This window comes from Hippoglossus hippoglossus, chromosome 4 (genome assembly GCF_009819705.1).
Source record: "Hippoglossus hippoglossus isolate fHipHip1 chromosome 4, fHipHip1.pri, whole genome shotgun sequence".
Lineage (NCBI taxonomy): Eukaryota > Metazoa > Chordata > Actinopteri > Pleuronectiformes > Pleuronectidae > Hippoglossus > Hippoglossus hippoglossus.
Window position 1 is genome coordinate 23948581 of NC_047154.1, and position 26468 is coordinate 23975048.

A 26468-nucleotide genomic window follows, 5' to 3' on the forward strand; every position below is an offset into this window, starting at 1 on the left:
CATTAGATCCTTCCATGGTGAGGAACAGGGTTTTAAAAAAGAAATTAAAAAGGAGGAAAAGCTGCAGGATACTTTTCAACCACTTGATTGTTTGATCGATAAATGAGATACTTCACATCCTGATTCTATTCATTAAAATACAAACAATTCATATTTCCATCCTTCCCTGAAATGTAAAGAAATTCACTTTCATTCATGTCATGATATCACGACTACATTTCCATATTTTCTATATATACACTAACTGAAAGTTTCATTTATATGTTCACATGACTCGACTTTTGAAGCAGTTTTTCAGGATAAATTGAAAATTGTTATTGATACAGATTTCAAGACAATTAGTGAGAAGTAATAGAAGTATTTAACTTGATTGAAGGGCCTGTTGCATCCTGTGTCGGTGCAGAGTCTGCATGTGTTCACCTTTTAGACATAATTTGTATAAATTATATTGTTTGCTTCATCCATGTGTGACGATTGTCGCACAAAAATGCTTATAACATACTTTAGCATATGCTTTTGAAATAAGACCAAGAAATACATCAAGATTTGATTAGACATGATGGATTGTGCCATTAAAAACTCAAATAAAACAGAAAAAGATAATGTGACCAGTTTGATTTTTGTTCAAAGTGAAAAAAGCTTTAAACCATTTAAGTCATATTAAAGAAAAATATAATAATTCTATTGTCGTAGCCTAAAATAAAGCATAAAAAGTCACATGTTTGACCATGTGAACGTGTCATGTCAAAAAGACAAGAGGAGCTCCACACCTATTGGCAGAAATGAGTGGTTCTCATGAAGTCATTCCTGAAAATGATTGGTCAGGAAAATAATCCACTGACGAGAGGTCACAGCACCGAACATCGAAACCTGACTCCAGCAGAGTAGTTCTCAGTTATGATCAAATTCATCCAGCTGGACTCTTATTTACTTTGCCTTAAATTAAGGGGAAGTAAATTGAAAGCGTTTAATAATTTCTGCAAAACCTGAAGATGACAGCTTCACCAAACTGCAAACAATAACCATCTCCTCAGCAAGGGATTCTTAAAAACTTGCAATCAACTAATGACAAAACTTTTCTCTTTGGGTAAATGTTTCCATAAGGGATGAAAACAACATTGCAAAGCTAATGTATCTGTGAACACATGCAGGTCACATTGCTCCACAGACACTGTAGCAGCCTCACCGCACAATATAAATCCAAAGTCACAAAACACAGTGAAGCGCAGCCCTGCATGGATCCAAACTTAATATCAACCCTCTTCATCTCAGCACGCATCCTCTCAGTCGTCCTCCTCAGCGAGCAAAAAAAAAACACCCGTCTGTCCCTGAAGTATCGTATTGTCATTCCTAATCACGCCTCAGAATCATAAACAATCCCACAACTTTTTTATATTTTATTCAGCCCTCTCTGTTTATGCAGTTCCCATAAGGCATTGCCTTTTAGAGTCTCCCTCGCCTGCGGCAAAGATGTCGGGAAAACAAATAACGGCGGGGGAAAAAAAACAAAACAAAGTCTCCTGAAATACCTTGTGGATGCCCAGAGGAAGGCGCTGGACAGACAGATGAGCAGATAGGTTTCCTCTGTCCTCCTCTCTCAGGCTGCCTCCTCTCTCGGCGTGCTGTGGAGAGTGACTGCTCACAGCCCGCCTGGCATATCTAATTAGAGCCAGGCTGTTGCCACTATCGGGCAGAGGATCTACCTCTCCAATCTCTCCTGACTCAATCTTCCCCATCTCTGATTTTCTTTTATATTTATGCTGGAATATTTAATTGTAGACAAAAGGTTACTCTGGGCTCTATTCATCGCACACAGGCAGAATAATCTCCTTTAAAAGGCTTGACATTTCAGGCTTTTCAAAGGGGGCTGAAAAAATTATATCCCCGCTTTTGTTAATCAATGAAGTAGAACTCCCCCGAACAAAAGAATTAAATTGCTTGGTTGGGTTAATAAAACACACAGAAATAGCTGCTTCCTGTGGGCTTTTGTGCTTGCCACTGGCTCCCCCCATATGCAACCAGCACTGTAATTCCATATGATTTAGGGAGGGAGAAAACTCTCATTTCTCCACACAGTTGGCTTTTTAAATCCTATTGAATGAGCAGTCTGTGAGGCTGGCTGATTGGGACCTCTTGCCTGAGCCTGGCTGCCTAGCTGCCTGGCTAGCAGAGCAGGCTCTCTCCATTTAAATATGACTTCCACCAAGGAGAGACAGCGGGTCCACTACAATTTACAATTTCTATACTGCCCCTGCTTCAGAAAAACATTGTAATTATGCAAATGATAGGGGCAATAATTAGGCCCTTCACTGTCCCATTGTGTTAGCTGCTGTTCTGTTGCAGTCCAATGGTAGGAGAGACGCAGCAGGGTTTGAATCCCTCCTTACAGGCAGCCTGCAGATGTTCATGGCATAGTCAGTCCTGTAACTAAGCATCAACTGAGCCAGGGATTCCAGATGCACGATACTGGCAGCAGCCTCTGGTTCATCTGTCTGAGAGCTGGGGGTCACTTCAGCATACTGCTGGTATGTGACACAATGCTTTGTATCCTTACATGTAAATACACTACTTGTATGTTATGCCTGCTATAAGAGCATCTCCAATAGCCAACGTGCCTGCACTGTTTGTGTTGAATTATCATCTGTATGAAAAAACTAACTTTTAAGTTATTCAAAAGCAAAGAATGTCAAACATGTATCTATTCCGGGTTTTTTCAAATTACACAATTTGTCACCTTGAGCTCTAGTAAATAGTTAAAAATAAGCTTTTAACTGTTCTTTAAGCATTTGTGGCTAAATGATGATGAAACAGGTTGATCATCACCCACAGAAAAGACAGGTAGTGGTGTTGTGTTTATCAGAAAGCTCAAGGACGTCAATTCACACGGAACTGCTCATATTTTAATGAGCATCAAAAAGTGGATAGAAGATGTGTTTACCTTTTCCTGCATCTTTAAGTGGAACACTTGTAAACAACACTCACAATAATTACTGTAACTATATTAAAAACACATCATGGTTTGTTCACCAGACTCTGCCTCCTCTCTGTCATAAAATCATCCTATAAGTGATGGCAGAATGTGAATGATGACCACTCCACTGCCTGAACTTTTAAAAAGCAAACACTTCAAGTGACTGACATGTCCAAAGACGTCTGGTTATCAGATAAATACTGGGCTTAATTTAAAAGACTTAATATTATTTTAAAACTTTCAATAGAAAATCAAGACCATTTGCCATTGAAACAACAGTTAATAATCTATAAACGTTTATTATATAAATACTAACTTTCAAACCAAATTTAGCCCAAATGTTTCAATCTAGAAAGATTGAGCTGGAAATCACCTTTAATACAAACAGTGTTAAATTGCTTATAAATACTTGACATGGAACCTGGTCACATGTTTAGCTCCATCACAGAGAACCAGGCACAATATAGGTTTTCTCATTAGTCTTAACACCAGTTGGCTAACACCAGACATTCTGCTAACAGCTTGCTAACGTGAGACAGTTTGTAGACAGTTTGCTAACGTGAGACAGTTTGTAGACAGTTTGCTAACGTGAGACAGTTTGTAGACAGTTTGCTAACGTGAGACAGTTTGCTAACGTGAGACAGTTTGCTAACGTGAGACAGTTTGTAGACAGTTTGCTAACATGAGACAGTTAGCTAACAACAGAAGGTTTGCTAATAGTTGGCTAACACCAGACAGTTGGCAAACATGAGACAAGTTAGCTAAAATGAGACAACTTAGCTAAAATGAGACAAGTTAGCTAAAATGAGACAAGTTAGCTAAAATGAGACAAGTTAGCTAAAATGAGACAACTTAGCTAAAATGAGACAAGTTAGCTAACATGACAATGTTAGCTAATTATTTTTAAAGGTTAATAAAGGTGTTAAATGCATGTTAAACCTCCATTGTAAGGTAAAACTGAACCTACCACCAAAAGGCTCTGAGTGGACTCCATCTTGGATTCGGGTTCACCTGAGGGACCAGCAAACAAGAAGATTTATATAGAGACGTTGGTTTGACCTGTATGATAACATCATGTGTGACGGGGAATGGACAGATGTGTGCAGGTGTTTCAAAAGCAATAAACAACTTATTAAAGTTCATAAACCAGTGAAGAAATCATCAGGAAGTTATAGACCAACTTCAGAACTGGCCGAGGAATGTTTGTGTTTTAAATGTTCTTCAGTATTAAAGTGATTATTGATAGTTATTAGTGTTTAATAATTAATTGATTAATTTAAACGTAATTAGTTAATACGTAGGAATGAGAAAGTGCTACAATTTAATTTGGCACACTTATTTTACAAATGTAAACAAACATACTTGTACAAATTGTAGCCCCAGAACATAACTCACTAAGATCAATACTGTGTTTCTTGAAGGACTTTATTTTCTACATGTTAGGGAACATTTACATAAACAGATTTTATTGGGGATAAATAATTATATTTATAATGAGCAGGTTCTGTGCAGCTGTTTTTAACAAAACAGTCAAATCTGGCAACTCTGCTGCTTTACGACAGTCCCCTTCCGTTTCCGGCGTAAACAGAGGAGCGGGGCGCAGAGCGACATGGAGACGAGAGGTCAAACGTTAGGATCCTGATCTTCAGCGGACACGGACCTGAACACACGGACATGGTGGGTCGGACCTGCTGTCCTCTGGATGCACTGATCACCTGCACACTGCTTCAGGCTCAGGAATCCAACCAGGACACGAGATAACGTCCCTTCCACACGGCTAAGCTAACGTTAGCCTCAGTCATGTGTGTTGGATCCAGCACGACATGACCCAAACCGAGTTCACGTTTGATTTACGGCTCTAATCAGCCGCTGCACCAACTTTCACTGAGTTCTAAGAAGTGGTTTGAATGTGTGAAACTAGCGTCAGTGAGGAAAAGCTCGAGCTAGACTCCATGTGACGTGTGTTTACGTCGCAGCTGCAGTTTGCTGCATGTTGATCTTCTGTGAGTCCTCCTCATGTCTCCGTGTGCTTCTCTGTCCCCGTGCAGGCCAGCTCCATGGTGGCAGCGGGACTGGCTCTGGCTGCTGCTGGGTTTGTCGGTAACAACCTTCCTCATTTATATCTGATATAAACTGTATTCATGCATTTATAAAGCACTTCTTTAAAAACAGAGTTTATAAAGATAAGCAAATGTAAGATAAATAACAATCAGCAGGGTGCAGTGTGACGAGGAAACAAGGTGGTGTTCGAATTAAATGAATAAATGTAGAGCTGTGTCACGTGAAAACTTGAACACATAATGTTATAGACGTATAAGAAGAACAAACTCTCGTAGAAAGAAGACACATCTGGCACACGTGTGTTTAACTGTACAGATGTTTCCATGTTGTCTTCAGGACTTGCACACAGAGAACTGGACTTGCTTGTGTTTCCTGAAGACGTTTCACCTCATCCAATTCAGTTCTCTGTCCACCTCGTTTCTGTTTCTAATGACAGACTAGATAACTAACATATCGCTGTATGTTGCAGTACAGCCTCAAATAAGCACTTCAACATAACACACACTTGAATAAACATCTCTCTGAATGATATGTAAAGTGCTTTGAGATAATGTTTATTATAATCTGGTGCTATACAAACTGAATTGAATTGAATTAATAAACTGCCAGCTGACTGTATATTTAATCTTTTGAACGATATTTGGATGTTACAAGGTGCAAACTATTCTAGATTTCCCTGTTTCTGTGGATCCTCTCCAGAATGGAGAGGATCCTGTCTTGGCTTCTTCTTTGGTCACTCTTCCATAAAATGTCCTGGAAATTGGTGCGGTAGTTTTTTAGCAAACGTTCTGACAGACACAAACAAATAGCAATGAAAACAAAACCTCCTTGTTGGACCGAATAGAATCTGAACACTATAACTTAATGAAGGTCAGGTTGTTGCAGGTCTGCTGTATTTTCTTTTAGCTAGCTGTACCTAATAAACTGAACATGATATATCTGCCTCTCACTCCTCTTTGTCTCTCAGGCCGTTATGCCATGCAGGCCATGAAGCAGATGGAGCCTCAGATGAAACAGGCTCTTCAGAGCTTCCCCACGACGGTGAGTAGGAAACAAGCACACATACCTGTAAATACTAGTATATGTGCTAGATATCTCTTCATCCCTCATTTCACTTTAGATTAGTTTATAATAAGTGTTTTTGCGATTATGGATCCAGGCTGTGAGCTGTTTGCTGAATATGTTGTCACAGGCTTTTGGAGGAGGGTTCTACAGAGGGGGGTTTGAACCAAAGATGAACAAGAGAGAAGCTGCCCTTGTTTTAGGCGTCAGGTACGTGTTCACTCTTTGGAACAGTTTACCACTGACAATTATTATATGGTTTTTGGGCGATGTTAAGTTGGTTTTATTAACTTCTTATTCTGTTTTGTCAACTCTGGTTTTAATATGTGCATCAAATAAACCTATCTGCACAGATTATTACATTAATAATTGATGATGTATCTTTGTTTTCCAGTCCAACAGCCAATAGAAATAAGATCAGAGAAGCCCACAGAAAATTGATGATCCTGAACCATCCAGATCGAGGTGAGAAGAAGCTTTAAAAGTTCTGACTGATCTCTGGCATCAGCTGTTAACTATTAAAATATTTTAAAAGTTTTTACAGTCTGTTCTAACATGTAAACACTGTGTTTAGCATGACTGCGAAGACTGATATATGCAGTTTAATCCCATGATTTGATTGTGTGCTTCCCAGGCGGATCTCCGTACCTCGCAGCAAAGATAAATGAAGCCAAGGATCTGATGGACGGACAGATGAAGAAATAGAGATGAAGATGCTGGTCGGACATTAATGTGATTTCACTCTGCTCCTGATCTTGAGCTGACTGAGTGATTACCACTTTTCTAACTGATTGTTCTCAAATAAAATCACACTGTACAAAATGTCAACAGAGCCCTGCCTCATTATATTTAAATTTATTTTGTGAACTTTTTAGCAAATGAATTGAAGCTCGTAGTTGTTTTTTTCAAGTCAAAACAACTCATATTCCGATAAGTACATTAAAATCTTTGTTGCACACTACAAACACTGCACTTAAAAAACACACCCACTTGATTTGATTAACTCATACTGTCCGGCATCATTTTAGCTTTAGGAGATTTCTCTTGTGACCAGTACGGATGGAAGGAACAGTTATAGAACAAACTTTTTACATCTACATAGACATATTATTATTTTAGGATATTTATTGCTTTAATTGAAAGAACAGATTAAGTGTGAATGGGTGAGAAAGACATGAAGACAAAGGGCTGCAAGTTGGGAGTCGAACCTGCAGCCACTGCAGAGGGCGTGAGCCTCAGTACATGGAGATGCTCAGTGGCTCACATTTAAGAAAAAAAACGCTCAGCTTAATTTTCAAAATAGACACGATATGAATATACTGCTAAACATTACATTTTTAATTTGTATCTTGATGAAAGTAATAATTTGACGGCTGGACTGTGAAGTGACTGAACTGAGTTAAATTGAAAATGCTCCAGTGAAGTGATGTGGCAGCAACAGAGCACACAGTCGAGTTTAGATCTATACAGAAGATCAAGTTTATTTAAGAACTACCTGCATACAAAACATATTGCACATCAACCAACCAGAATGATCCTTAAAAAAAACATACTGGATGTCACAACCCTCAGTAGTCCAAATTGTCTTATGTCTCCAAAATAAACCCCTCGGCAACATGTTGTTTAGTGTCAAGAAAATGAAGAGCTTCTCTTGTTTTTTTTTCCTTTTGTTTTTTTTAAATACTGTACACTTTTTAAATAAATAAACCAAATAAATCTCCTTCCTAAATGGAACAGTCATGACCAGTTTCCAACCAGTTGGTCTGTGGAAGAATCGTGAAAATGACACTTGCTTGGTTTCCCAGAAACATCTCAACACCCGGCTCGTCTGGTTCTTGCTGCTGCGACAGGGTTTCTGTTTCAGTCGGAACCGGAGAGGGGAAATCTCAAAAGACAAACAATGTGCTTTGAATCTGTTAATTCCAATAGAGGAATCGATGAAACGAGATGTTTCCAGGAAACCCAGCACTGATGGCTACATCTCTGTCCAGCACGAAACAGTAACAGGTCACTTTCCAGACTCGACTACAATCAACTTTTTTTTTTAAACAAAGAAAAAGGTTAAGTTTCAGTGCAAAGAAAACAACTCCTCCATTGTTTGTTTCCTCTCCAGACACTCTGTAATAACATTTCTTCTATGACCAAAGTGGTTGCATATTGAAAAACAAAGCAGCTAACGTCAAACTCGGATAACTGGACTCATTTGCCCCACAAACATTAAGAATAGACACACCTGAATTAAAAAAGATATGCCTCTGAAATCCTACCAGGGTCTCAGTGTCGGCCTGCACCTGCCGACAGTGCCGGTACATGTAGCACAAAGGAGACGGCTGCTCTGGTTCCACTGTGACAGGTGGAGGCGACCAAGTAACACGGAAATGAGTGAGCGGATCTCAGATGGTGTGCAGAGCCAGGCAACGACATGTTGAATCTACTCTCAAGGCACAACAGCTGATCACGTGTATGTCTTACATACTTGGGGGGTTCCGACACACCTGCCTGCACTGAGCCGCTGCTCATGCAGAACGCTGAAGTTCCAAACGACTTCAGATTTCATAAAACATCCTGAAAAAGGGTGTGGAAGCATCTTTCTGCATCTGCCTGTTAAAAGGCATGATTTCTTATTCTAAAACCCTGCTATGATGTTATTTATACCAATAAAAACAACTGCTGAAGTCATACCACAGTTATGGGTTCGAACTGAATCCCTGTCTGCGTTTTTTTTACAAATACTGCATTCAGTCCGACCTCCCCCTGAGCTCTCAATGAAGAGTGGACTGAGAGGAACAGTAGAATAGAGATGTATGTACGTCTGAGTGTGTTTGACTATCTTTGGCAAGCTCATACAGGAAGAACTATTGTAAAAAAAATGTAGTAAAGTGGATAGTTGGAACAGAACACATGTAAAATGGGGTTTAGGGTTAGACCTCTAAAACTTGCACAGTGAAACAGGTTTCAAATATTCGTAACGTTAAAAAAAAAAAAAGAACAGTGCTTTTTGTATTTAGACGAGGGCTGCTCTAGAGACAGTGAGATTAAATTCAGTGCAGCCAAACGTGTTCAAATATTTGAAACCATTTCCTTTGATGCGGTCTGACTAGGAGAGTCCGTTAACAACGGGCTGTGGGCTTGGGTCCTCGTAGGACACTTTGGCCGGCCTCTCACTGGGAGACCTGGGAGCTTTGCTGCTGCCCTCACCGTCAGCAGCGGTGTCGCTGTTGTTGGAACCATTGGTGGTTGCCGGGGGAGACGGCGGGCTGTGCTCAGCGATGGCATCCACCTGAGCCTGAAGAGACATGTGGCACAGAGAAGGTTTGAAAAGAATCAAAAAGCAATATTTACATTAAATAAAAGTATCAGAGGGGCCATCAGGCAATGCTAAATATTTAATTTAAAGATATGATCATGTATCTATATAAGCTTCAGGTCGTGTCTATAGTCCAATAGGATGCAGAGATGACTAGAAAAATGCATTTTTAAACTATGTATGATGTAATTTTCTGACTCATAGGGAATTTTTCCTGACGTCACTTTTCTGATGCTTTAGATTCTCACCCTAATTATGGAGTTATCTAGTAAAATTAGTTTTTTGGACCATGTTTTTCTTGTCATTGACCAATCAGCTCCAAAAGTTTATAATCTCAAGATACCCTCCCAAGTAATTTGGAGAAAATCCTTCCGTTTAATACGTGATGGTCGTTCACCAAGAGCTTTTATGAAGGTCACCTGTGGTCTGCCAACAATTTGATCACTTGAGTACTAACCACATCCTTGGTTATCTTCTTGGGGTCGGTAGAGGTCAACTCTCTGCTCTGAGATTCAGCCCTGGATATGTAGTCAGCCACAGTCACTGTACACACAAGACAAGAGGAAAGAAAAACCATGGTAAAATAAGACAGAAGCCGAGATGCTGAGACGGCTGCATAGCTCTAAACAAATCTGCCCCATGTTTGGAACTTCATCCCGATGAGGATGACAGCACCTCTTACTCTCCCTGTAGAGAAGCAGAACACAAACAGTGGTGGCAGTGCGAGGTGAGGAATGTTAACACCTGTGCAATGACTGTGAAAAGCAGGCATGGTTGTCAGCTTTCGGAAAGTTACACAAGTTGAGCGACAACTTGACTGATATTTGCGTAGATGACGACACAAAACAAGTTGTGGCTGAGTTATTAGTAATGAATTATGAGGCCAAAATAACACACGGAAGATGCATGTTTACTGTCTAACCCGTTATAGGAGAAGTCTTTGTTTAGTAAGTTGGAGACACACAAGCAAACATGAGGCCTGGTGTTCAACTTTCTCAATAAGCCATTCAGAGCCAGGGACCAGGGGTGAGCACACTGGAGGTTGTCATGGTTACCTGGCTGCCTCTCCTCAGGCAGGCGGATGTGGCGACGTCGACTACGGTTACGACGCTGAGATTTAGCTTCCGGGTCATCTACGGGTTGTTGGGTCATCACAAAGACAGCGATTGATTTGGGGCTTAAAACCGTCATTAAACTGCACTGACTGATTTCACACTGATTAACTGAAACTCTGACAGCAACAGTCGGCTCCAAGAAGGAAACGTTTAGAGCATCCTTTGACAACTAGGACCAATGAGGTTTAATAATATTATAGATCATGTGACTTCCATACCTATTCCATTTTCACTCATTGAGGCGTTGTCCGACTCGCTCATGCCGTCCATCAGTGTGGCGTCCTCGTCAGTTCTGCGTCGCCGAGACCTTCTGCGGCGGGTTGTAGGCAAGTTTGACTCGCTAGCATCTGTATCGGCTGTGTGGTCGGTCTCCGTGTTGGTCTCCAGGACTCCGTAGGCATTGTTATCCTCGTGGCCCTGGGGCCCTGCTGCAGAGAGACAAACAAGTTAGACTTCGATGAATCAAACCTACTTTTAAGAAAAGAGAAAGGTGTGTGGTAGTTCCTCTCTACACAGTGTGTCCTCGAAAGCCCCGTTCACATGTTCACAAAACTTGTCGCAAATCTATCTCTGCCAATTAGTGCTGGTTCATCGTTCAGTCCACGTTGAGGTTGAAGAAGTAAAAGATAAAACTACATTTACAGACTCAAGTTAAGTTACAGGAAACATGATTAAAATCTCCCCTTCTGTTCCTGAAGTGTTTCGTTAAATCAAGGTTATAAAAGTGGTTTCATTATGAGGTCACAGTGAAGTTGACCTTTGACCGTCTGGACATCAGTTCATCATTTTATCAAATAGTAATTTGTCTGAAAATTTGTCGTAATTTCCACCTTAATTGTTGAGAAAAAATTTTGAAGGCGTTTGAAAGATATCATGTTCATGAGGCCAAAAGAAATTGTTCACAGTGATCTTCTCAACACCAACACGGAGGCATAAGAAAGTACCTGGTGAAAACATAGCCACTAGCCTTTATTACTGCTTACTATTGTTTACTTAGACTGCCTTCCTGCCTATTTGTGACAACAACAACTGTAAAAAGTGTATGATAGTATATTTTACCATAACTGTTGCTGTATCCTCTTCCTCCTCTTCCTCCTCTTCCTCCACGGCCTCTGCCGGGTCCTGGCCTCCGACGACCATCTCTCTGTGGCCGTTGGCCTCGCTCCCTGTCCCTGGAAGTCAGTTAGTAAACCAATCAACATCTCACACTGATCCATTCATAAAAAATCTAATGAAAAACATCCACTGCCGAATAATCAATAGCTACATAACAAAAGATGGTCAGGCTAATAAAACTTCCTTTAATGGCAGATGAACATGTTTGTTCATCTTTGGGTTCAATAGTTTGAAGCTATTCACCTGTCCTGGTCCTCCCCAGCCAGGGACCAGTCACTGAGCTCCTCCTTGCGCTCTGAGTCGGTCTCAGAGGCGTTGGACTGCTCTGAGTTGGTACCTGAACTCAGGCAGATGCACAAGAAGACAGAGAGAAGAAGTTAGGACAGATGTGAACATACTGGAGCTTTTTATTTTATAATTTGTGCACAGACTATTTCAACACAGTATCTGGAACCATATAAGCTGATTTTAAAGGTGCCTACCATATCCAGTGCTGTAGCTGTGGCCTCTGCGTCCACGGCCACGACTGTTGTAGGAGCGACCGACATGTACGGTGGACGAGGAGGCATTGGCGCTGCCATCTGCATTGTACGCTCCTCCTCTGTCCCCCCTCTCTCCTCTCTCGCCTCTCTCGCCCCTCTCGCCCCTCTCTCCTCTCTCCCCCCTCTGACCCTGGGTGATCTGACGCAACTGCTCGTCAATCTGCATCCTCTCCAGACGAAGCTGCTCAACCTCCTGGGCGAAAAATAAATAAGTGAAAAGGTTCAAATAAAGTGAATCAGACAGAAAGAAAAGCAAGAAAAAAGAAGATGTGATTATAATAATTTAGCATTTTCAGGAAATCAATCAAATCTTTTAGAGATGTCATCACTGGTCAGCATGCAGTTATCATACACACATCTATATCACATCCAGTGTGCATGCTGTTGCTTATTCTGAATCTTGCTAGGCTGGTTCCCTGTGCAAAATCCAGATTCAGCCTCAGCTCTTCCTCGAGTCGCTGGCCCTCGGAAAGAAGCTCCACTATGTCCTACGCACAAAACAAACACACCCACGTGGCACAGACCATGCACATACATAAACACACACACAGCAAAATACACACCACAGAGCAGCAAAGTGATCATTGGTCATGATTATCATTAAGTGTGATTCACGATAAATAAGAATAATCAGGTGTTTCAACGTGGAATTTAACTTCAACAGAGGTGGTATTAATATATGTGTGGAAAACTTCACATCTGGTTGTACTGATGCTGCAACATGTTACTTTGATTTATCTCAACAAAACCGATAATATGATCAATGGATCGCTAAGTCTGAAAGATCATCTTGTGTTTAATGTATTGACAAGATGACGACAGACACAGTAGCCACACATAAATAAATGGCTTCTGTTCTTCTTTGACAAGTTGATTTTGTTTTTACGTTAGATTGAAGTTTGTGGTTTTCATTTCTTCTTTATGAGCAGAGAACGACAAACAAAACATTTTACAAATCTTTAGTTATGTTGCTATTAATGAAAATTCTATTGCGATAATCATTATTGATGTTGTTTTGTTACCCAGGCCTTACACATCATTAATGATTTGTTTTTTTTTTAATACTACTCCATCTGATATCACTTTGTATACCTGCACAGCACAAGATCAAATCAAAGCAGCTTGTTTTTTTTAAGATTTTGTGATGGGTTATGAAGCGGTGTAGACAGCCAGATAGATGTGAGTTAGGTTGTGTCTATGCAGATTATTCCAACATGCATCATCAATTCATGCTTTTCATTAGTGAAACACTGGTTAGTATTAGAAAGGTTTCCAGAAAATTATAACATAAATAAACATGCATCACATACACGCACACATACGTACTGTCCTTACATTGAGGTACGAGATGTGATACTCCAGCAAGACCTGAACATTGCCAATACTCTCCTTAGTACCAACAAAGGTGAAGGGGACCATTCCCTGTGTCACCTAAACACAAAAAGACAACGCACTGTTAGTATGGGAATGAGTGAACATCATTTGTATAGTTGTGTGAAACTGACTGTTATCTTTTCTCTTCAAGCAGCTTTATCAGCCGCAGTGAACACGCTGCTGCAGCAGACTTACTTCCTGTTTGGGCTGCTTGTTGTCATTGTCTCCTTCTATCCTCACCCTCACCACACCGGACTTGTCCACAATCTCCTGGATGACTTTACCATTCTTACCGATCACTTTGCCTGCAGACAATCAACTAAATTAGTAAATATAGAATATATAACCATTTTTTGAAGTTTAAAATTAAATTGTGATGTGATTTTACAAAGTTACAGATGACAATAATCAACTTAATTTACACAGAACCTAAAACACAGTTATAATGTGCTCAACAAGTTAAAAATGAAGAATTGAAGTCCAATAAGAAACAATTAAAAGCAGTCAGTAGGATCAGACCCAGGATACAAAACACTTAATATAGTAAAAGTTTTAAGAGTTTTTCAAAGTTGGAGAACAAACACATATATAGAAAAGCACAGCACACAGAGCATCTAATTTTCAGCTTCTCTGTGACTGCTGCTGGTAAAAAGAGATTTTCGGGATTTCCAATCTCAAGCAGGAAATGTGCGCGTCTACATACCAACGAAGTTCCTTGGCACCTGGACAAAATCCTCCAGAAACTCCAGGAAGCCCCTGGCCTTCTTCACCGCCTCTGCATTCTAGAAGAAAACCCAGTTACTTTATCCATTATACATTCAACTAAAACACAGGTACATAAACAAATTTAAATGTGTCCATATTATGTTTCTTAGACTTGGGTTCATTCACTCCTTTTCCTCTGAAGCTTCGAGCACCACTCGGTCAGGCACCACCCTACCTCGCCATAAATCCTGAAAGTGCCAGTTTCCTCATCCAGCTCGATGGCAGTGACACCTGGAACTTTGCGAGCTTGCTGGATGTTGCTGCCGTGGGTGCCGATGGCCAGACCCATCAGATCCATCCTCACAACGAACTCCTCCTGGAAGGACGACACCAGCTGCCTGGAGCTCTGAACAAAGAAGGAGATGCATCTCACTTGACTTTGTCTGACGATACAGAAAAACATAGCTGTAATCATTTGAAATATGTTTTTATGAGAGAAGTTATCATAGTTTACGAAAACTGAAAATCCACATCCACCTGCCTGACACAGGACTGTTTTGATCAACACTAGTTGTACTTAGATAAAACACAAAGGAATGTGGTACACGATCATATGATTGCTAAGCTTCCTGTGTGACCTCAATGAGCGGGTGGTTTCCCAGGTTACTAACTGACCTCCAGATGTTTTGTAGCTTCCTGGTTGCGTGACATCAGAAGCAGCTTGGTCCTGAGACTGCGCAGGTGCATGTCACTCAGCAGAGACACACGCTTCACTGTTGTCTCATTGGTGGACTAAACACACACACACACAAAATAAAAGAATGAATTATTAACATACATGGAGCTGCTTCTTTGTGGACGACGACTAAGAAGAGTCATCCACTACACAGACATATTGACGACAGGATTAAAGCAGTTACCACAATCACTAGTTCGCTGGTCTCTGGGCAGTAAGAGACAGTAAGAGCTCCCACGGCCTTCTTGAATTCCTTATGGGCGTTCTCATTCTGGCACCTGTGATACGAGATGAATTAAATACTTTTTAAAAGTCCGATCAAAAGTATAAATACTATGTGAATCGTGAAATACACAAGCTGTAAGACTAAGATGTGTCCACCACCCTTGTCGTGGTGTACGTACGCTTCTTGTAGGTCCTGAGGAACAGGGACAGAGCACTTGTAGAAGGAGTTCTTGGTGATGGCCTTGTTGGGGTTGACTGGACGCACGCGCTCAAAGGTCACGATCTCATTGTAGGTGGCATCAAACGCTGCGTACTCAATCACATAGAACTGAAAGTACAGACAAGTGTGTGTGAAATGAATTTCAGCATATTGATTATATCGCAATTATGACATGAGTAAAAGGTTTTTTTAACCTCAAGACAGACAACAAAAACAATGTTTTAGTGACAAAACTCGTACATTTTTGATAATAATGCTGAAATACTTAAAAGCATTCATTTTAATGTAAACATTGAGTGTGAAGTGTAAAAGCTTCATAATGAATAACACTCACGTCTCCCTTCATCATGCAAACTTTAGCCAGCCACCAACCACAGGGCTCCTGATCATTGGCTCTGGAGAGGATCTGTCAGGAGATGAAGACAGAGTAAGACCACCAACAGAGAGAGACAAGAAAGTAAAATAAAGAGAAAGACCACATGTGTGTGCTCCTCACCTCCACCTCCTCGCCCTCCCCAATCTCCTTCTTGGCGTCGGCGGGTGGGGGCAACCTGACATCATTGAAGGGCACCTGGCGTTCTGGCTGCCAACTGAAAATATAACAGTAGTTTCCACCCTTGTTAAAACATGGTGCTCACAACATTTGTCTTAAATATCTTGAACCTGACGTGATTTAAGACTGCAGCTGGAATACGACTCACTTGTTCTCAAAGGCAATGGTGAGAGAGTCATCGTGGATGTCTTTGACAAGGCCCTGCAAGACAGACAGACATACACAAAGCTGTAAGAACATGACTGAAGTGAAGAGCAACTGAGTTCAACTGAGGAATACGGAGGAAAATGACTGTGATTCTTGAAGAAACCTTGTGAAGGACATAAAGGATTTGCAAACAATTTGCAGAAACTGCGAGGAGCAGAGCTTCAAGGTGAGTCAATTAAAATCTGAAACACGACTGTTCTCTCGTGTTGTTGTCTCTCCCTCATCAAGTGTTGTCTTCCCTCTCTCAGGGTGATGTCTGAGTTCTTTAGCTGCTTCCTCATACACAAAATACCTTACTGGCTGATACAGATAAATGTGCATGGAAGTAACACAACAAAGAGTTAATATAGTATTTTGCAAAACATTTCTACAAAATTAAGAGTATAAAATGATTTTTAGAAGTTTGACGATCAGTCAATCGACAGAAACATAATCAGCAACTTCTCTGATAGTTGATCAATTGGAATATTTGCTTGAAAATATACTTAAACATTCACTGGTTCCAGTTTATCTCTGGTAGTTTCCTTACAAAAAAAAAAGAATAACCACTTGTTCTGTGTATGTAATTTTTCTTTCAGATGTCATTTATCAATTATTCGAGTCTCCATGAATAAAGTTCCACTCACACCTAATTTATTAAAGAGGCGGAACATGTATTTACAGATACCTCGAAGCCTGAGCAAATAAACTAAAATAATCTGCATGGCTCCACACCCAGAGGGACAGGGGAATTTGTTTGGGTATTCTGGGTGTGCTGTGCTGGTACAAGCCATGTGTTACATGCCAAATGTGTCTGGCTGCTATTAAGTGCCAGAGCATGCAGCACAAAGCAAGCTGAGTACATTCCTGTGTCTGTGTTTTACACATTATCAACTCACTTTATGCTATGACTTGGTCAAAGAAATACAGCAGTTAGATGTGCTACGTGTTCTGGAGCCCAAAAGTCCTGTTGTTTTAAGTCTGTAGTATTCTACGTTTAGCTAATGGTCAATAAATCCAGCCTGTGTCCTACTGACAAGCTACACTGGTGTCAAAACACAATTTGAACTGGATGTTGTGTTCCCCCCCACCCCCCTTATCATGAAGTCAAGTAGGTGTATTTATATGGTGTGTTAAAAAAGGAGTTGAGCCAAAGGGCTTTACATACATTGCAAAGGAAGAACAAAACAAGTATGAATAAATAGAAAGTAAATACAGTGTGAGAGGAAGATGCAATAAAAGACACGCAAGATAGAAATGAGATTTTAAAAAAAGAGACATTAACAGAATTATAAGACTAAACCATTGCACCAGGTCTTTATCCACAACTGACAAATTCCCCACCAATTGTCATATTGATCCAATCTGAGTTAGTTGATAAAAATAGTGCCCAGGTATTTCAGGAAATTGCTTTAAACAGTTTAAACTATGATCTGTGACACGGTCTTCAAGGTTTATGTCATCACGAGTGTGAAATGAAACCAGATCAAAACTGAAAGTACAGCAGAACATCGCTGAAGTTGGTCTTTTACAGAACCACTGAATCACAGCTTCACAACTCAACCAGGGCTGAGGACCAAGTGACTCATGAGGCCTGAACTGAGACGAGGAGAGGAAAGGAAAGGAGGAAAGGAAAGGAGGAATCAGTGTGGCAAAGGTGATGAGTGAGAGGAGTTAGAGAAGAGACTTTACGCAGCAAGTCTCGAAATAGTCTGTGGTGTCGGTGACCCCCTCCACTGACATGGCAGCCGGTCAGGATTGACAAGGAACAGCTGGCTCACACACACACAGAGAAAAAATAGCTCGGGCATGATGAGGTGTCAAATAATAGACGCACACAACGTGAAGTTTCACAAGAAATCACTGTCATGGCCAGAAATTCAGCTTCGTAAACATCAAACACGTTCACTCGAGGGTTATACGTTCGAATCCCGGGCAGCTACACGACCCAATTACCCGAATAAATCATCGCTCGGCTCCCACTTAGCTTCACGTCTTGACGTCAACTAGCTAGCTAGCTAACTTTTAGCTCCAGGAAGCTAACGCCAAACATCGAGCGCAGTAAATAACAACTTGAATCTTTATGAGTTTCCACTGATCGGAGACGAGCTCGTGTTAGTTCCCGGCTGAGTGTTGGATAAAGGTCGCTGGTTCGAGAGCTGCCCCACCGATGCTAGCTTAGCCAGCTAACTCCGGCTAGCAATGCTAGTACAAGCTAACGACGTGGTTTCGGAGCGGGTCGGAACACGCAGCTGGAGTCCGACACCCTCCGGATGATGTCCCGCACTATGTGGCGGGCTGTCCCCGGTGATAAGGCGCGGATACGCCGGTATTTACCTTGTAATAAGCCCCGTTGGAGCCGCGGACCTCCACCGCCAGTTCCTCCATATTGGACACGCAAAGGATGTTGGGACGACAGGTGCTGCTGCTGGGAGCATCAGGGGGGAGAAGTCAGGGCAGGTGAGAGGTGACACGTGTCCGGGTTGTTTACCAGCTTCCAAAATGAAACCAAACACTCACACTGTGAAATATAATGTTTTTACTGTTGTTATTTACACGAGATGAACATGTTTTTATTGTTGTTATTTACACGAGATTAACATGTTTTTATTGTTGTTATTTACATGAGATGAACATCTAATGGAGACTTTGGAGGAGCTGAGGTCCCCGGACCCCAACATGGACCCTGAAAGAGCCTGAGATGAAAAGTTTGGTTAATATGTGGATTGATTTTTAAATGTTAAAAATATCTTTTGCACGCTTCAAATCATTGTTAAAAACACATCTCTTCTCTTTGGTCTTCTTTTCCAGTTGTGCACGTTGTTATCCCAGCGGATGTTATTTTATTATCATTAGTATTTTGATGTATTATATATTGCTGTTTTCTTGTTGTACCTTTTACTTTGTAAAGCACTTTGGCCGACCAAGTTGTTTTAAATGTGCTCTATAAATAAAGTTGACATTGACACGTGCCATTAATACATTTTTCACTATTGCATAGTAGGGGTGTAACAGTAAAATCCCGGTTCGGTAAGTACCTAAGTTTTGAGGAAACAAAAACAAGGAACAGAAAACAGAAAACTGTATTTTAACATGTATTCAACATTGGTTAACTGAACAGACTATTGCTGTGTCTTTCTTACCTAAAAAAAGTAAATTTTACAAAATTTGTGATCACAAATATTCTCTCAAATATATAAAAACTGTAAAATAAGTATTCATTTAGGTGCACCATATTAAAAAAAAACTAGAAAATTCCTCCCAAGAAAGTTTGAATGTGTCCCTAGTGCTTGCTGCAGGTTCCAGAGAGACTCTTTCAGTTTGAGAGAGAGACACAGACAGACCCAGAGAGAGAGAGAGAGAGAGAGAGAGAGAGAGAGAGAGAGAGAGAGAGAGGACTTTGTGTGTTTCTATTTAACAGCAGCAGCAGTAAATAAGCAAAATAAAACTTTTGCCGAGGGCTGGTTTTGAAACCACAACCACTTATTTACTCTACAAGCATTTCAACCACCTGAGCTGAACAAACAATGTTGCTGAACAGTTGTGAAAGTTGTTCTTTTAAAGACTTCAACTGTCCTCTCTGCGTGCTTCCTGTTAACATCCTGTTACTGTCTGGGGTGGTTTATTTTGAAAATCCAGCCTCCTATCGGGCTTCCTGGTAACATCCTAATATGTGTGCCTAGTGGTGTGTGCTCCACTAGGCACACACAATTAACAGTACTTAAGCTTTCAGCTTTAGAAAAATACCTGTACTTGTACTGTACTTAACATGAGCAGCTTTCAGCTTCTTTTTATGCCTGTGCAACATAAATATTATCCAAAGATATGAATACAAATATAAAATATATTCATGAAGGGGCAGCATGTAGAAAATCAACTGTTGAACTGTGCTGTAACATGAACATTAACACTCAGAAACAGCCAGGTAGCGCTTTGCTAACATGGCAACATGAGGATATTTGTGCTCATTGGTATTCCACCATACAAGGGGCTTGGACTCCAGTGAGGTGGAGTCCCAGTATAAGGTTACCTCTTCATTCACCAGCTGCAAAGTGGGTCCGATTCCCACCTCCGTCGTGAAGAGCTCACCAAACTGTTGGGCCGTGGCTGACTTCTTGACAGGAGGAGATGCTATGGATTCCCCTGTGATGACAAGCCCTCTGTTGTCTCTGTGGCCTCATTCCACAGATTTAAAGGACAAAAACAATATAATATATAAATATAATTTAAGAGTGCCATAAACAGATTGTAGGAGCAATAAAATATTTCAAATGAAGTCCGTTAGCTTAGCCACTTCCGGTCCCGGACATTTAGGCCTAAAACACAGTGTAAATGATGCAGTAAAGAGATTTTATGACAACTGAAGGCGACCCACAGGTTCTCTTTCATGTTTGGAAGAGGAGGGTGAGGTGTGGTGAATGTGCAACATGACACTTCACCACTAGATGTCACTAAATTCTACACACTGAAACTTTAAGGCTGAACTTTGAGCTTTTATAAACCCAATTGCTCTCAGAGTGTTGAGTCATCACGCACATTACTGACATTTTCAATACCCGGGTGATGTGACTCATGGCTCTTTAGAGCTATTGACCAGATCTAAAGACACACTATTAAGTCATCATTAACACAGCCTTCAATAAGGCTCACTGGCAGCAAGTGAAGCACTGATTAGTGTGTGTGTGTGTGTGTGTGTGTGTGTGTGTGTGTGTGTGTGTGTGTGTGTGTGTGTGCTTGAGTAACAACAATTGTGTTTCTACTTGGAGCACATAGGTATGTCTGTCTATGAGCCATAGTTCTGTCTTCTCTGTTCCAATGTGTTCTAAGGTTAGAAATTCAAATGCATGGGACGGAGTGTGTATTAAAAATGGATAATGTCCTGTTAGATATGATGGATGGAACGATACATATAGGCCACTGTAAAACGAATCAATACTGGAGTTGTTTGGAATTAAAATCTTTTCAGTTTTTTAAGGAAAGTTCTTTGCTTTTTTTGCTTGTTTCCTCTGCAAGTAAAAAAAAAACTAGTCTTTGATCTCTTGATTTGCTTTGATTTTATTGGTTACAACAGCAAAACAGAAGACGAGATTATTTTAGCCTTATTAAGTGATTTGCTGCTTAAATGAGTGAATAGTGAATATGATTTCGTGCAGCTGAGAGTGAGGCTTTCAAATAAGCTCTAGCTACCTTTAGACCTTGGCCTCTGCTTTGAGGAATATGAGAATTAGCATAGTGTTGATTCATTTAAACTCATATTCATTTTATTGCAGTATTTCAATCACACAGAATAAATCAAATTGCAGATCATCTTCTACTTTTTCTTTGTTCGGTTTATTGGCATCCAACATCAAGGTGCAGTTATCAGATCATTTACTCGTAGAGATTCAGATTTGAATGACCTAATATTCAATAGACAAACAAACAAACAAAAATGCGGATCAAAGCATAACCTCATTGAAGATCCAATGCATCTTGGTACATTACACATTAAACCCGCCGGTGGGCCGAGCAGAGAAGAAGAAGAAGACACAGTAGATGGCGGTAATGCACCTTGATATCTTCTTCTTCTTCTTCTTCTTCTCTGCTCTCGGTTCACTGGCAGGGAAGCACTTTGACGTTGGTTGCCACCCACAAATAAACCGAACAGAGATGAAGAAAACATTAAAGGATGATATCGAAGACATTTCAGATCAGAGGACAAGTGGGCTATATAAGTTAGAGTTTATCCTTTAATATACCGGACAAAGAAGAAGAAGAAGAATGTTGATATCAAAGACATTTTATACAAAATAAAAAGAAGAATTTCTCCTTTCTCTCCGCACAAATAAACCCAACATAGAAGAAGGACAACCCGCCAATACACCGAACAACTTGCATTTCTTCACTTACTGCTATTAACTTGCAACCAACAAATGACATTTTCAATGCCATACAATAAGATGTCAACAACGTCAGGAATTCATCATACTATCCAAAATACAGGCGATTTTATCGGCCAGAGAGTGAAGCAGATCCGAGGCTTTGTCGCGATGGTGAGATGGAAGGTGCAGAAAAAATGTGGTGCTCTGGACGACTGGAGAAAGAAGAAGTGGAACAACCAGTCATTACGTCTGGTGAGGCAGACCTTGAATGGACTCACCATGAAGAATGAGCCTTTGGGAAAACTGTGGTGAAAAAACTGGAGAGTAAATATCACAAGGATGTTAAATCTCAGTTACTGAGGGAGGATCCAGATGCCTTCACAGCTCTGTCTCTGTCCTCTCTGAACTGAAGCCCAAAACTAAGATAAAAAACTTAATAAATGCATGAAAAGCAAAGCAAATGGCCTCTATGACATTGATTTACTCTCGGTGGTGGTTTACGTTTAGCTAATTTAGTTTGGCTGCAACTGATGATAGTTGTCATTGTGGATTCACCTGCTGATCATTGTCTTCATCCGTCCATTAAGTGTTTGGTTTGTAAAACAGAAGAATTCCCATCGGCTCAAAGTGACAACCTCAAATATTTTGTTTTGTCTGACCAACAGTTTAAATGTCTAAATTAATGTTCAAACTTAGTCATGAAAACAGTTGTCAATTAATTATTAATCATTATAGTTAAATGAGAGTAAAAGTGAATAAAACAAATGAATATAAAGTAGAAACGTTGTGAAAGCTTTTAAAAATATGTTTAGAAAAGAGACTGCTGTGATATTATAATTTACATGCTTTTTAAAATGTGTTATAAACTCTTCATAATAACCACTATGTGTTATTTGTACAGGTTTTAACAATAGATTTATTAAAATAACACCACACAGCCGACAAGTATTCAGTTCTTACATAATATTACATGAATCATAAATATCTAGATTTGTTAAACTGAATATATATTGGCATACCTAATATATAAACATTTTTAAAAAATGAATGATGATTCATAAAACTGTATAATGTTTTTTTTTTTTACCTTCCGCTGTATTTCTGTAAAAAAAACAAACATTATACAGTTTTATGAATCATCATTCATCTTGTTCTGGATTCAACAACAACAAAAAATGAAAAGATAGATGGATTTATTTTCTGTGAGGAGTTCTGTTTGCTCTGTTGTATTTTACAGGTGTGGATCTGGTCCAGTGATTCCTTTCTCCATCCCAGTTTGACCACTGGGACTGCAGGTCAGTTAGAAGTGATGATATGTGAAGCATTTCTGGCCCGATGAAAAAAGCCTGACAGAGATTATCATATAACAATAATTATATATGTTTTTACTGACACTGTGGATCTTGACGTACTGATGATGACCTTCACTTACTGGTGCATTGAAACCAGTAAAATCTTTAATTCTGAGTAAAGGTCAACCAATTCCAATAAAAAAAAAAGCATTCTGAAGTTCACATGTGCTGTAGTTTGATTCCTTTGTAATGTCAAAGAGTCACAAACACCAACAGTTCAACTGTCAGTCTACAAATAACATGTTTAGTTTACTAAAACATGTATAAAGTCAGATTGATCAGATTTACCCCTGTAGAAATTCAACACCGCCTTGTTAAAAGCTCAAACTCATCACAGTATCACATTTTTAATACTTAAATGGAAATACTGTCACATCTGGTGCACAGATGATGCTGATGGTTTGTGATTCAAACATTATTCATCCTTGTTCATCCTCTGATCGTCAGAAGCTCCTGCACAGCTGGAGACTGGTGTTTGTCAGAAACAGTTTGTTTAGAAAATCATATTCTTCAGTGAAATTCACTAAATTCTTGCTCTGCAGCAGCTGCTTAGATTTGGTGGCTGGATCCTGGTCGGACCACACTGGATGTAGCTGTCAGTGAAACCCAGAGAAGCCTGTGGCTCCTCTTTTACAAACAGCCACTGTGACACCTAGTGGCCAACAGCTTCCCTCCTGGGGACTGGTCTCTGCTCCTCAGAGCGGATGTGGCTCCACAGTGAAACAGGAGCAGAGACATGGTCTCTATTTATATTGAGCTTTTCTAGTCTTAATGACTCAAAGTGCTTTAAAGTACAGTTTTCACACACACATCAGTGCATCTATGAGCAGCACTTTCTATATCACATCTCACTCAGCAGTCAGGAGCAGTTTGGGATTCAGTATCTTGCCCAACAGCGGCATGGGGGAGACGGGGATTGACCAACAACCCTCTGGGTAAACCACATTTAACACTTATTTAAAGTAAATTGATCTGGAGGAAGTTCCCCAATAAGGAAAATGAAGAACAATCCCCCAACACCAAAAACTGAAAAAGAAATAAAAGCAAACAGCCACATGTCGCATGGCAATTACAATAAGTAAATAATATTAATAATAAAAACTAAATATTACATGTACATATAATCTATATTCATCATTACAATTATGCATTTTCACAATTATGAAACTGTGTTTTTGTTATAAGGAGAAAAATGACTGACGGACACAGTTTAATCAACACTCATTCATCAGTTCAAGTATTTTGTCTTAGTTTTGTATTAGAGTTAACATGGATTATCAAAATTGATGTTATAGGGAATATGACAGACATGACATCCACTTCAGACATCAATACATCATAATAATATAAAATACAATCTGTTGTAATTTATCCAGTTGACTCCAATTTTCCGTAATCAAAACATCATTATCATCTTTTCTTAGACTTTTCCACAAAGAGCTACATGGTCAGTTACACGTACAGGAAAATAAAAGAAACCTAAATAGATGTAAATGTTAAAAAATGAAAATTCTAAGTAAATAACGAACAATCTGTGGTTAATACTCAGTAGCTAAAAGAAGTTGTTAAACACATAATGCAAAGTAAAGAAATTTAAAACATTTTCAGGTATGTTTTGTTCCATCAGGTTTGCTGCAGTCACCTCCAACGTCTTAATCCTTTAAGAATAGGTCATAACTCTGTTATATTCAATGAATATGAGACAAGTCCACAGATCAATATTCAAGTCAATGCATGAAAAACAGATCTGAAGCTGAATTATTGTACCGCAAAAAAAAAAACAATCTTCAAAGATGTTTATGAGGCGTTTTTTCCGAGTTTTCCGGCTCTTTGGAGAAGCAGAGGAGACAGCGTGTTCCTGAAGTGTTTGTTGTGTGGTCTGTGTGTGTGTGTGTGTGTGTGTGTGTGTGTGTGTGTGTGTGTGTGTGTGTGTGTGTGTGTGTGTGTGTGTGTGTGTGTGTGTGTGTGTGTGTGCAGCTCTGTGGTGGAAATACTCTGCTCGGTCTGAAGACATTACCACAGACCCTCACACTCGGCCTGATAGTCTGTCCTCACGTTCTGATTTAAACCAGTTTACCAATTCCATTATGCTAAGCCCGAACACTGGTCGGGAAATGATGAACGATTATGTGAAACACATAATCTCCATGCTGCACCATCACTGCAATACGACAGCCAAATTTCATTCATCCTATCCAATTTCTTCCTTATTTAAAGGAAGAAAATTACTGGTCCCAGTAATCAGATATGTAGCGAGGCTGTGTGCAAGAGTTAAGCCCACTCCCATTAGGCTTTCTGCCGTGCTGCTGCTGTAGTCAAACACACACACACACACACACACACACACGCGCACACACACACACACACACACACACACACACACACACACACACACACAGGAAGACAGATACACATGTTCCACATGTCTGACCCTCCTCAGTTCTCACATCTCCTTTCACCCGTTTCAAGGACCATTATTTGGCCTTGATATATTCTCTACAGCATCATGCGTTAGCGATGCCAGTTTGAAACACAGTGTCCCTTAAGTGGTTTAGAGAGCAGCAGACGGGCAGTTCTCCCACACTTCAAACTCTCTCCTCCACCTCCTCTCTTTCCTCTGGGCCGGCACAAATGCTCCCTTTTCCATACAACAACATCATTTTTCCAAATTAGGCCAAATTAGATAAGAATGCAATTTGTCTCCCTCCTTCTCTCTCTCTCTCTCTCTCTCTCTCTCTCTCTCTCTCTCTCTCTCTCTCTCTCTCTCTCTCTCTCGTGATTATCCTCTAACAGAAATCAAATGTAATGACGAGACATTATTTGGCAGCGATACTCAATCCTCCTCTTCTTTCTCTCTGGATCTCCGTGGAGCTAAATCACCAGCGCACTGCTATATTAAACACCATGTAATTCATTGCTAATACACTCTGGGTATCACAGGCTCCGGTGTGTCACAAACAGAGGGAGGCGACTGTTTGTTCTCCCCCACACATGTCCAATTTCTCTCCCCAATCGGGAATGCATTATAGGTGTAATTGAAAATTAGTAGTACATCTTTTTTCCTCTTTTTTTTATTTATTCC

At 40.2% G+C, this 26468-nt stretch overlaps 2 protein-coding genes across 8 annotated transcripts; one reads left to right on the top strand and one right to left on the bottom strand.

Annotated features, from left to right (window-relative positions):
* The first annotated feature begins 4506 nt into the window (after positions 1–4506).
* On the top strand, positions 4507–6922 carry dnajc19 (DnaJ (Hsp40) homolog, subfamily C, member 19). The gene is made up of 6 exons (XM_034582827.1): positions 4507–4648; positions 5020–5071; positions 6000–6073; positions 6225–6304; positions 6489–6559; positions 6729–6922. The coding sequence occupies exons 1-6, from the start codon at positions 4646–4648 to the stop codon at positions 6797–6799; spliced, it is 351 nt and encodes a 116-aa protein (XP_034438718.1). The 5' UTR covers positions 4507–4645; the 3' UTR covers positions 6800–6922.
* Positions 6923–7549: 627 nt separating this feature from the next.
* Positions 7550–18677, bottom strand: fxr1 (fragile X mental retardation, autosomal homolog 1). Of its 7 annotated transcripts, XM_034582819.1 has the most exons (19): positions 18511–18618; positions 16136–16188; positions 15931–16024; positions 15769–15840; positions 15394–15542; positions 15174–15267; positions 14929–15045; positions 14489–14659; positions 14252–14330; positions 13744–13853; positions 13510–13605; positions 12531–12662; positions 12115–12367; positions 11876–11969; positions 11576–11688; positions 10735–10944; positions 10457–10534; positions 9859–9944; positions 7550–9380 (listed from the first exon to the last, which is right to left on the bottom strand). In XM_034582819.1, the coding sequence occupies exons 1-19, from the start codon at positions 18559–18561 to the stop codon at positions 9192–9194; spliced, it is 2241 nt and encodes a 746-aa protein (XP_034438710.1). In that variant the 5' UTR covers positions 18562–18618; the 3' UTR covers positions 7550–9191. The 7 variants fall into 7 exon arrangements, with proteins under 7 accessions (XP_034438710.1, XP_034438713.1, XP_034438716.1 ...); XM_034582822.1 differs by lacking the exon at positions 12531–12662 and having other exon boundaries at positions 13510–13596; XM_034582825.1 differs by lacking the exon at positions 12531–12662 and having other exon boundaries at positions 10735–10941.
* Between the last annotated feature and the right edge of the window lie 7791 nt (positions 18678–26468).

What these genes read in the sequence shown, in the direction of transcription:
- fxr1 (XM_034582819.1), bottom strand. Translation starts at nt 18,561, where the DNA reads ATGGAGGAACTGGCGGTGGAGGTCCGCGGCTCCAACGGGGCTTATTAC. An exon ending in CCAACGGGGCTTATTACAAG is followed by an intron (nt 16,189 to 18,510) that starts GTAAATACCGGC and finishes TCTGTCTTGCAG; the next exon opens with GGCCTTGTCAAAGACATCCA. An exon ending in GCCTGAGGAGAGGCAGCCAG is followed by an intron (nt 9,945 to 10,456) that starts GTAACCATGACA and finishes TTGTGTGTACAG; the next exon opens with TGACTGTGGCTGACTACATA.
- dnajc19 (XM_034582827.1), top strand. An exon ending in GGCTGCTGCTGGGTTTGTCG is followed by an intron (nt 5,072 to 5,999) that starts GTAACAACCTTC and finishes TTTGTCTCTCAG; the next exon opens with GCCGTTATGCCATGCAGGCC. An exon ending in GCCCTTGTTTTAGGCGTCAG is followed by an intron (nt 6,305 to 6,488) that starts GTACGTGTTCAC and finishes TTTGTTTTCCAG; the next exon opens with TCCAACAGCCAATAGAAATA.